Source organism: Anticarsia gemmatalis, chromosome 16 (assembly GCF_050436995.1).
Source record: "Anticarsia gemmatalis isolate Benzon Research Colony breed Stoneville strain chromosome 16, ilAntGemm2 primary, whole genome shotgun sequence".
NCBI classification, from domain to species: domain Eukaryota; kingdom Metazoa; phylum Arthropoda; class Insecta; order Lepidoptera; family Erebidae; genus Anticarsia; species Anticarsia gemmatalis.
The window spans coordinates 9,154,878-9,167,456 of record NC_134760.1 but is presented as its reverse complement, the minus strand read 5'-3'; the positions used below and the strand labels follow the sequence as shown (position 1 = coordinate 9,167,456).

Genomic DNA, 12,579 nt, shown 5'->3' with positions numbered 1-12,579 from the left:
TTATAACTGACGTATATAAACATACTATAAACGTGATATAAGTGTTCCTGCAGTCAAAGCAATCAACAACGCAAGAAGAATGATTACACCTACAATCTATAAACGGTAGAGAATACTGTAGGGAATAATCAGAGTCTTAATAAATAACGTTAGATTACGCAAACGGCCGTACACGTGCCATTCGATACTATTTTTATGTAGCCGGTGGAATTACGTAGGTTCGCTTCCATTTGTATGTTTATTTGACTCTTCATAAGACTAAAGACAAAGATAAATGAAATAATTTACTGCTAAAATCTACAGGCCGCACTTGTTTTGAATTGTAACTTTTCATACATAAGCATAGTTAAAAAGCATGGAAAATTGTTTCTAAAACGTTTTCAGGTTACGATTGGGTAGACCACTTAATGTGACTGATCCTATCAAAGGGACTTCGTCGCTCTAATCCTAGTGCAGTTACGAAGTTATTGCGCTTCGATCGCTCGATTGAATAAACAGTCACCAAAGAGTCCTGTGCACTGGGTCTACCGGTCTATGATCAATTTCCTTTCACCCATTTTGTTCATTTTTTTGGCGACAGATTTAATTTACTTCTTAAGCCTTATGAAGAAGACGTATGCTCTACTAAACAGTCTATGAAATCTAACAATAAGTAAGTTAACCTAGTTTATAATTTACATTCTTGATAACAATCAAAACAAGGCTTTTCCTTCTATTTTACAGTCTTGTAATTCAAGCCTAGTTACAGAATACAGCTAAAACTTGTAAAATAAACACAAATTAAATACAAGCCGAAGTTCTGATCGGCTTAATGCGTGAGTGTCTAAGCCGTTTTATCGGCTAAAGTTATTTTCTAACGCATAATGTGAAAACTTGTGTCATTTGTGTTCAAATATTTGGTGGAAACGGCCCCCTAAGTATTAATATCGCTATGAAACTTAACAATTGAAAAGCTTGTTAGAATATTAAACACGCAATATAATTGTACCAATATACTTAAAGTTTATTTATGAATAGTTTTCTAATAACTTTATTTCAATACGTATTTCTTAAATACTATTCACGCATCTAGTTGTCTTAGCTTTATATATTACTATCTAATAAAAAACTACTAAAAGAACACTTTTCATCTCGAAAATAACTAAATAAAAGAAAAGGCCATTTTGGAGAGTAGCTAAAATTAAAACGTCAATCAACCAACAAAATGGCTGCCGATAGACGAAATATAATTTCCGAAGTTATTTCTAGCTTGATCATAGACGGTTGGTTCATTAACCTTTACACAAATAATCTCTGGAAGTACTCATATTCTTGGGATCAAAGATCTTGAAAATATAACGATATTGATGATTTATAATTATAGTAGAATGAACAGACTTTAATCCCTTTATCAGCTTTCTCTAATGAATTAGTGAGATTCCAATTGATTTTTGAAAAAACTGCTGCTAGAACTGCTAGACTGCTGTAATGGCTGAACAGCGTAAAAGATGAATGTATCGATTTCAAAACAACTAGGTATAAAGACCAGACTCCACCATTTGTTTCCAGGGGATAGGTGATTCTTGAATATTTCGACCACATCGCAAAGAAGGAAGACGATCGTTAGAAACTGATAGTGCAGGGAAACTTCGAAGTTGAGAGACCGTGTGGCTGCAGTCCATAGCACTTTCGAATCCGACAATTTTTACGATTCTGCGCACGATACCGAGAGCAGAAACTGATAACCCTCAGTAATGAGAAACAGGACTCGAGGAGGATGACGGCTCGAATGTTTTAGTAATGAAAATATAATAGATCTATATACACAGTATTTTGGTAACAAAATCAAAAATGGACTTTCGATGGCAGCACTTGAAAACATAAAGCCACAACAACATGGCAACCAGTGGCCAGAGAAACCCGATGGTTATAACGTTTCATAACCACAAAATAAATTATTAAGTTGTAATAATAAATATTATTGAATACAACCAACGTATTTATTCATATTATATGATAAAAACTTATCGTCTTGTCGGTTTTCCTTAAAAGAATAGACAAAGGAAAATATCCCCGGAACTTATTAACACCGCGTTACAATATTTCTAACATTTTTAGACATCCGTACCCAAAGACTAAAAACGAGATCTAGATAGGTACTAAAACTGAACCGATAGCTGGACTGTTGGAATTTTCACCGTCGCGTTGCCGTAATATATTGCCCTTACATGTCGCTATATGTATTTTATAGATAATGGTACAAAACCGTCGTGCACGAGTCCGTCTCGCACTTGACCATTAATATTTGGAACTGAACTGTTACAAACAATGATATAACACACATAGTAGGTTAAAGTCCAACTGCCTTTTACGTTAATGACGTCAATAGCCAGCAAAAGGATTCCCCAGTGTTGCCATCAATAAATTAATATTTTTCCTAAAAATAGCCTGTTACTCAAACAGGAAGGATAATAATAAATATTCTAATGTAGGTAACTTTAATAATGCACAATAATAAACAAAGGAAAAATATTATAATTTAATTAAATTATCACCATTTAGCCATTTATGAATGATTTGACGTTAATCGTTTATGTTAACTAATTAGCTTCATTGAACCAAATTATACAACCTACCATTACAATACCTATGATGAAAGCAGGTTGAATAAGTTTGACCGCAAAATTAATCAATTTAATTTACAGTATACAATTATTCATACTAACTATAGTAAGTATCAACGAATGGGTTAGTCCTAAATTCAAGCAAAATAGTAGAGGAACTGTGTAGACTAATTCAAGACTGCATCTCTTGTTACTTTTTCATCGACTGAAAACTTTAGTTAAAACGAATTGTCATTTATCAGGACTTGTATCATATTTAACTTACAAGATTTTACAGGCAAACATCGGAACAAGGGAAACCTCAAAACATTATAATATGACGTGTACAAGTTGCGATAGTTTAATATCTAAACCTATGAAGAAATCGTTAATACAAGCTTGCAATTAAAATCAATAATATTTTCCACTAGAGGCCGCCCACGACTTCGTCCCGTGTAAATCACGACCCCTCGGGAACTCCGGGATAAAAAGTAACCTATGTGTTATTCTGGGTCTTCAGCTACCTACATATAGGTGACGCCAAACAACTTGAACACAAGAAGTTATTTTAGAAAGCAAACTAAACGTAGACCCAGTGCAGAGGACTCTCGGTTGACTGTTCTACCAAACAAGCGATCGAAGCGCTATAGCCCTAGCCGTCGCGCTCTGCTATTCTTTCAAAGCGGACCTAGAAATCGTTCCCTATGATATAGCGAAATTGTTCAAGTTATTTGGCGCCGGCGGCAACTGTACCAAATTTCATCGTAACCGATTCGATATTGCGTGAAAGACAAACACAAAAACAAACATCCATACATAACTCACAAACTTTCGCATTTATAGTATTACTAGGAAGTAGGATTACGAATTCGTAACTTATTATAATCCTAGTGCACAATATAACCAAGGATTACACAAAGGCGTATGAGACAAAAAGCCTTGTGCCTCAATTATGGATAACCCTCTGCAATAGAGTGCATTCACCGTCGGCCGGATCGCGTGCGGCGCCGGACCCGATAAACCATCACTGCGGTAGGCGCACCATAATGTTATGCTTTCATAGATACCACGTTTTAAGTTATATTTTGGCTCTGAATTAATTATGTAATTGACTGTTCGTACATCAGTTCTGTTTCTCGGGGAGTCCTGTTTATCAACATCAAAACAGCTGCCATAACATGCATTTAAGGCCGAACCGACAATTTTGAATTGTACAAATTGTGTACTTGTATTTACGAAAATCGGAATTTCGGAAGCGTGTATTTCAAAAATACATTCATAGCTATGTGGAAATTAATCCTTTATATCGAAGTCGCATTTTCATTTACGAAATCGCGAGTGAGGACTTGGTCAATTTAATAGGTAATCTTACTTTTCATTTATAGACACAGTATGATGGTAAAATTCTATAAATACATTTACTAACAAAAACCTGCTAATTTCTTGTAACAGCAAGTATTATTATCTATACTAATATTATAAAGCTGAAGAGTTTGTTTGTTTGTTTGTTTGTTTGTTTGAACGCGCTAATCTCAGGAACTACTGATCCGATTTGAAAAATTCTTTCAGTGTTAGATAGCCCATTTTTCGAGGAAGGCTATAGGCTATATATCATCACGATACGACTAATAGGAGCAGAGTATCAGTGAAAAATGTTACAAAAACGGGGAAAATTATGACCCATTCTCTCTTATGTGACGTAAGTGCAGTTGCGCGGGTCAGCTAGTATCCTTTAAAAACTAAAAATCAATAAAAAAGATGGTCACCCTATGACAAAACATGACCTATCTCTATTTGTAGCACATTTCTTGCAATAACTGCCCCTCTCTTCCTGTCATGTAATTATTCATGCCTCATTACATATTCAGCCAGGACATTGTACCACTTATGTATATCTTTAACCAATTCTGCAATTTACATGTTTTTTGTTGGCTATTACACGCTATTTATTAAAATACGGGAATAAACGCGAATACGCATTTTAACTTAAATGCCTATGCCTTAGGTAATATTAAGAGTCACGCCGCTGAACCGATTTTATTTAAACTAGCATAAAATATTTGATAACACGGAATCAAACCTGAACTAAGATATTTTAGTCATTCAGCCTGCGACATCGGCGATTGCGTCTTACGCCGAAACGTCAGGCATTCTAAGGTGAAATGCGTGTTCACCTTAATTCCCGTATTCCAATAATAAAATAAACATGCCACGCGAAAGTTTGAAAATTATATTTAGTTGCTAGTTTGTGTTTTTAGTAACAGAAGGGTCAAAATGTTATCAAGAAGGTACCTATGTAGTCAAAGGGTATTTTTTTTTATTGAACATTCCTATTACACTTGTGTAGTTTATTTGACGACATAGAACTGCTGTTTAAAAAAATATTAGAAAATAAGGCATTAAAAAGCACTGAGAACAGCCTTATTAGTAAAAATAATCTGTTATAAGTACATTTTTATAGGACATTTTTAACAGAACAGAATACCTAGATGATAAAATCTATACTAATATTATCTATACTATCTTGTATTATATTCTCACTGCATTAAGTAGGTACCATCTGATTTCTTACTTTTAAAGTATAATTAGGTGTCAGAATTAAGTCTTTCATCTATACTAATATTATAAAGCTGAAGAGTTTGTTTGTTTGTTTGTTTGTTTGTTTGAACGCGCTAATCTCGGGAACTACTGGTCCGATTTGAAAAATTCTTTCAGTGTTAGATAGCCCATTCATCGAGGAAGGCTATAGGCTATATATCATCACGCTACGACCAATAGGAGCAGAGTACCAGTGAAAAATGTTACAAAAACGGGGAAAATTATGATTCCCTTATGTGACGCAAGCGAAGTTGCGCGGGTCAGCTAGTATTACATGTAACTAAATAACATGTATTAAAACACCAAGTATAAAAAAAACAATAAAGAAATCAATTACAAGACATTTCCACACTCATAAAATTCTCACACACATATTTGTATACAGGATGTGTCAGTATGATTCACCGTGAGAAGTACTTGTTCAATTAAATCCATTCTGAGTCAATGACACATGACCAGATGTTGACAAGTGTTACAAACATACTGTGACATTGAAATAGTTTGTAGTAATGCAGCAATGTGGTAATGAGCATTTATGTAATTCAATTATTTTTTGCTATGCTCTTTCTTTTTTTAAACCTGTTTGTGGTATGTTACTGTCCCACTGCTACTGCCAAACAAAAGAGGGATTAGGCCTTGAGTCTATAACGCTAACCATGTTGCGGGTTGGAACAGATAACTTCAAGAATTTGTTTATTGTCTCGAGTTCAAACCATCAACCACTTGGCTATCACTACTTATCTTTGTTTAATAATTATATTGTTTTAATAGAGGTTAATACTAAAATGATACATTATGAAAACTGAGTGTGCTTTTTGGGACTACTGATAAACAAATGTTCATCATCTATTTCTACCCTAAAGGGTTCATTTTTGAAAATCTTAGTTTGTGCTTGATTCTAAGTTATCAAATATTTTTATGCTTAATTTTATTGTAATTGGCTAAACAGTTAAGATATTTAATATTCATATAATAGGGTTAATACTAACAGTATTGTGGTAGGTATAGATTGCTTGTTTTGTTTTCTTCTGCTTGTTATCAGTCTTATATACTTTAGCTATGTTGGTTTTCAGAATAAAATGCAATGACTCATTCATTAGGCACACTTGTCTTTTTCAAATACTTGCAGTGCCTGAATACGTATTCTAGAAAAATAATAATTGCTGAATTGAGTTAGTAATAAATTTTAAAGAAATATGTCCTACAAATATAATTTATAATTTTTAGCTTTGTTAGTATTTTAGCTTTCACAGCTTATTACCACTGCAATCTATGTAAGTAAAAAAAATAATTTCATGTTTTATTGAAAATAATTTAATATTTATTGAATTCCTTAATTTGAATTTAAATTTAATGTTGATTAATTTCTAATTGTTTAATATAAAATTATTAGTGACACAGATAATTTTGTATATTTTAAGAAATAATTTCAATATACATGAGATCTAATAAATGTAAATTTAAAACAAGAATTTTATTCTAAGCAGAAATTATATTTAAAATGTTATTACAACTAAACCATTTAATAAATCAATTTAAACTGAGAGAGAGTACGTTGAGTGCACGCTTAGATGCTGCGAATAATTGTAAAACCTAGATATGCATTAAGCATAACTGCTCGTCGATTTCAAAACACTGAAATTGCGACCTTCGGACAAAATTCCGTAATATAAAAACTAAACTACATATTAAAAGCGTACCTGTCGCGCTGTTGTAAAGTGCGTACACATAGAAATAATAAACTGAACACCTCCTCAATACAGTTAGAGCCTCAAGACATCAACTAAGTAGGTAACGTCTACAGCCTGAAAAATCAATAACACTGCCACAAGCTTACACGTCTATTTATTTCGTAAAATTTACGCGTTTAAGAACGTTTATCTAACTTACCTCTTCACAAGATGACAGAGAAGGTCTTCAAGTACACGTGAGTCGAATCAATAACTGCTGATAATTCAGGAAAGTATTTTTATTTATTTATTTTATCACTACTAAGTTTTAACAAAGCACAGTGACAATCATCTGATTTGACAGCACTTTGACATTTACGTCCCGTTATACGAAAGTACGGTTCTTTCACCCGTGTCCCATTACACGTAGTAATCTTTAATTTACTATAGCATAATATTATATCATTTTATTTTAAACCATTTATTCTTGGTCAGAGAACCATTTTAATAAAAAGTATTAAAATTGTTCACACCCTTTTGATTTCGTGTAGAACAGTTATTATAGTGTAAACTATCGTAACTAGACTCGGGCAGTGCCTTCTTTCATGTAGATTTTATTGATTATTTGTTATTTAACCAGCATGTATATAGCTACTTTCAAATAGCCTATCCCGAAAATGAAGACTAGAAACTGAAAGATTCTTAGAAGTATAACTAATAAAATCGGTGGAAATTACTATTAATCGATGCTCATCTTAAAATAATGATGTTGAAATCCAAACCGAAGCTGTTGTATCGGAAGATTTAAATGCAAGCATATTCTACGGTTTCAATAATTTTTGATCACTTAAAAAAAACTATTTTTTGTCTATCTGCTTGTTCATACTTTATTCACTATCATTCAGATAATGTACATAATTGTCTATAGAAACCAGGAGCATTTTAGGTAAGTGAATAAAACACAAAATCGAAGTGTAAATTTTTAAAACTTATTTTAGCATCACATAAATCTAATGCACATACGGGATTCACCATGTGAGTAACATAACTTAAAGCTTTTACATCTAAATGGTTTTAACCAAAAAGCAAGATGTTTTGGGATTGTTTCTATTGCGTTTAGGCCTGGGCCTGCTCATATCGAGCCGAGACGTCCTTCCAGTTGGCAACATCGAAGATGGCTTTCACGTAATCGGCGCGCACGTTTTTGTACTGGAGGTAGTAGGCGTGTTCCCAGACGTCAATGCCGAACAGTGGCACGAGACCTGAAAAGAAAAAACAGTTTTTTTATACTTTCTGGTTATGGACAGTTCTATTATTTAACAGTTTAAACAATATTTTGCTTTGGTACCAATATTAAATAAAAGATGGGTATTTTTAAGCCAATAATTGTTTCTGGTTTACGTTTTTTTTTCGCTTGTTTTGGTAGAGAACTCAAAAAGTGGTAAAGACAAGAAGGCTTGTCATAAATTAAATTAAGCAAGTACTACTATCGTGTAATCCCTACTCCAGAAACTAAGGTCTTATTACCGGTTGTAGCTTGCAGAGGATCCTGATTCTGGCATGTGGCAATCTGCAGCTTCTTCATCTGTTTGTTGTATCCGAGCCAGCCCCAGCCGGAGCCCTGCACGCCGACGGACGCGGCCGCAAGCTGGTTCTTCATGTTCTCCCATGAACCAAAGTCTCTGTAATTGAGAATAGACTTTTAGAATTGATTATAGCATGTTCGATGCAGATGGCGTTAGTGTAGTGTAAATCCAAATTCAGATATATCAAATATTTAAACCGGGCATTGAAATAATACAAACAAAAAATGATAAGGTATGCTAGAAAATAAATGAGTTCAATCTAGTGCACCAACATAATGGATGACTAAAATGCTAAATCACAGATGATAAAAATCACATGAATCTGCTAAAAATAGTTCAAAAATCAGCATCAAACTCATGACAGACTGTCGATAATTCAATCACGACTTGATCATAGCATACAACTCCAGATAGCCCCAAAAAGTTATCAAAATGTTACAGGTTAATGCTACTAACTGGTTTCTTCGCCTACAGGTTATCTCATTGACGTAAATCGTTAATTTCCATTGCCAATAAGTAAACAATGCATAATTAGTATAATCAAAATATTCGAGTATAAAAACATAGTGATGATAAGAGGGAGTATATTAAAATTACGGACAAAATCTCACGAATTTAACATAGTGACAGTGAAATTGTACTGTTGAGTATGTCTTACGAATAAACCTCGTGCAAGCTCTGATAGTACTAGTATTTTGTATTTTTCACTCACACGCAGTTTCTAAATAGAATGAAGTGGCAATATACTAATCAGAACTTACATGACGATTATTACTAACACAGAATATGATAATTCTTTACTAGCATGTACACAATACATGTTGAGTGTATTCAGAAATATGTCTAGCAAACATTCATGTAACAGATTATCGACAAGTAAGGAGTGGTGTCGGCACGTTAGGGGTAATTTAGACACGGCAAATGGACTGTATTAGAACACGAGGTGGCGCCACCTATAACTATTTAGATAACGAAATAAAATTATCATTTGGGCTATAACATGCCACATGGAAATTAAAATAATATCGAAAAATATCTTAACAAAAAGCAATAATAACAATCGACAAATAGCCCAACACCCTAAAACAAAAAAGGCATGCAACAAAACTAGGGAAAAGGCATAAAAGCTTTCACATGCAAGCAAATTGACAATTCGTATTACGTCTCAATGGCTTTGGTGAGCGCGTCTGAAGGTTTGCCACCGTTGGGCGAGAGATTCTGCCAGAAAATGGCGTGGTTGATGTGACCACCGCCGTTAAACTTGAGGGCCGGCGCCAGGTTGATGATCGTACTGACGTCACCTGAAGACAAATGTCAACACACAGTGAGACAAAAACATAATACATAAAAACAATAATAAAGGACACGAAAACGAAAGCCGAGATTTTTTTTTTCTGCAGCATAGCATTTCTTTTAATGAAAAACTTATCCGTGTCTATCTTTCTACTACGAAAAACTGCTTGCGTTTTTCGTTGCGTTCTTAAATGCATTGTTTTCAAAATCCTTTACACTATCACCAGTTTTAGTTTTTGGAAGGGCTTACCTACGACGCAATATTATATTGCAGCTATAATTTTCTTGAAAGTGGAAAACTTTAAGCCTATAATCTGTTATTACAAAAGCAACATCATTTTAATATCAATAATTCAAAATATCTAGACACAGGACCACTGATAGTCAGAAGATATACATAGTAAATCTTCTACAATACAGAGTAAATAAAGAAATTAATAAGCAAGTATAATACTTGCATGTTATTGTTGTTATCTTAACTCCATAAATGTGTACATATAAAGCATATACACATATTGATAAGCTACCACTGCAATTAATTTATTAATAGGTAATCAGTGCAATTATCTTTATGGAGATAGTTGATAACTTTATACCTTACAACTGCAGAGTTTATACTTCAAAACATACTTAGGAATGGTTGTTTTAGACAGATAGCAGGAATAAATCCTAGTTGATGAATCAAAATAACAGCTGAGCTGAATAAAGAACATTATACAATTGTTTATTTTATAAACATGTTTCCCACTACTTAGCAAAGGTCTACTTCCAGAATGAGGGGGGACATAAGGCATTGATCATTTTTAAAATGCCTTAATACTGACTCCTAACTAGACCAAAATAATGTAAAATCAGATGCTACTATAAGCAGTGAGAATATAATACAAGATGTCATAGATATAATATTACTTCCATGATAAGATTACATAACAAACACAATAATATTGCAATCTAGACTAAATGTGGAATTTTGAACTGTAAATACAGAATGTTTAAGTCCAATATACTGTGAACACAAGTATTTAATGACTTGCAAATTATATAGATTACTCAAAATACCTGCTTAATGATTATTTATTTTATTTTTTCTTCAACAAAATTAAGTAACAGTGGTGTGCCTGAAGGACAAACCTATATAGACTCTTTTTCTTTAAATTTGTCATACCTAATTTAAGTAAGATTTAATTTTGTACTTTCATTATAATTCTATTTCAATATTTAGCCGGTAAAGTTTCTTACCAGCCAGGGAAACCAGACTTACTATGTCATAAAGATTTTCTTTTTTAAAAAAGGCACACCACTGGCCAGTACTTGAACAAAGTTATACAAAATAAGGATTTTACTTTTCAACAGCACATTGGAATTCACAGGAGGCTTCTGATTTGTTTGGACTCAGGTTTCTCCAGAAGATAGCATGGTTGATATGACCACCACCATTGAACTTAATTGTACTCAGCAAACTTAGTATTATGTTCGTGTCTGCTGCTGCCAATGTAATTATAAAATATATATGCTGTTATAAAAGAGCTAAAGTGTGTGGAAATACTTAGTTTGGGTGAGAAACACAATATGTAAATTATGAAGTAGTGAACTTAAGATCTACAAATCTGGGAAGTTGCTGTTATTCTGAGTTTGTAATTGTTAGCTTTAATATGTACTAAGAGTGGACTGTTCCTTAATTAGATAAGTTAATTGGTGGAATAATTTGTAATTTTTGACAGATAATGAATAAAAAATTCTGAGTTGTCAAAAATAAAATGACTCCTCAAAAATGGTCTTTTACATAATGAGAATCTTAGTAGAATATTTTACACTTCAATTTATCAAATACCTTCCCACGGTAGAGTACCTACTGCTGATTTTCCAAAACAAAAATTTCCCCTTGACAAACAACAGCTCTTATTGTAGTTCTTTTTCACTAATTTCCCTCATTATTTTATCACCTAGGTGTTGAATTAATGTAAAATACCTATAACTTAACTACCTTGAGCCTGTGCTTGCTTCAGTTTCTCCTCAGCCACATTTAAGTTGTTAACATAAGTGGCATGATGCTTGCTGTGGTGCAGGCTCATGATCTCGCGGCTGATCACCGGCTCCAGAGCGCTGTACTCGTAAGGCAGGTCCGGCAGGGTGTGCTTCTGACGGGCAGCGCCGACACTGCAATAAATTTACATATTTTTTTAAATGGCAGTCATGCTACCGGCGACTTCAAAGTTCAATAAATTACGTAAACAAAACTCGTGCTTTTCGTGTAAAAGCGTAATGTTATAAGACTTAGATTACAGATGCCTCTTTATTGATCTTAATTGAGTAATAATCGTCAACGAAATATTAAAATCACGTGAGAACGGGGGTATTATTGTGGAGAAATTTCAATTAGATTTATTTATACTTACACCATCGTACCAAATCTGCGCGTAGCAAACATTTTGCAAACAAATTTATTGCACAAATACAATTTACTGGAATATAAATGCCGGCTGACTGCCCGTAGATTTTTATCAAATAATTATGCAACGATTGCACTTCTAGTACAGTTGACAGATGTCACAATCACATACAAGTAAATTAATTTTCTTAAGATTTGCCATAAATCTTGGGATGTCTTACTCACACTTCAAGCATTCGTATATATTTGTTTCGTTCAAAACAACTATAGACAACATTGCAAATGTGCAATCTGGAACGTGGTTTTGACGTCTATTCTCGCACTCGTATTCTCGTTTTTATCGATTTTTGTGTCCGAATAATTTTGTGTATGATAAGTAAAGTTTAGTATAACCCTTAGAAAATATTTTTAAAAATTTACACTTATAAATCTTGAAATATAGACGTGGGCCAGATATCTAG

At 33.4% G+C, this 12,579-nt stretch overlaps 2 protein-coding genes across 3 annotated transcripts in view; both read right to left on the bottom strand.

The window, feature by feature from the left end:
* Window positions 1-7,209, bottom strand: part of unc-104 (kinesin family member unc-104) — a 129,034-nt gene extending 121,825 nt beyond the window's left edge. The window contains exon 1 of one of the 2 annotated variants that reach the window (XM_076124713.1): window positions 7,071-7,209. The gene's annotated coding sequence lies outside the window, so the exon portion shown is untranslated. Of the gene's footprint in view, window positions 1-6,880; window positions 6,896-7,070 lie in introns of those variants that run through there. The other variant, XM_076124716.1, reaches the window with a different exon arrangement.
* Window positions 7,210-7,817: 608 nt separating this feature from the next.
* Window positions 7,818-12,285, bottom strand: Sod2 (superoxide dismutase 2). Its single transcript, XM_076124733.1, has 5 exons — window positions 12,126-12,285; window positions 11,714-11,886; window positions 9,599-9,737; window positions 8,378-8,532; window positions 7,818-8,112 (listed from the first exon to the last, which is right to left on the bottom strand). Exons 1-5 carry the CDS (start codon window positions 12,155-12,157, stop codon window positions 7,967-7,969), a joined length of 645 nt encoding a protein of 214 aa, XP_075980848.1. The 5' UTR covers window positions 12,158-12,285; the 3' UTR covers window positions 7,818-7,966.
* Window positions 12,286-12,579: the final 294 nt, after the last annotated feature.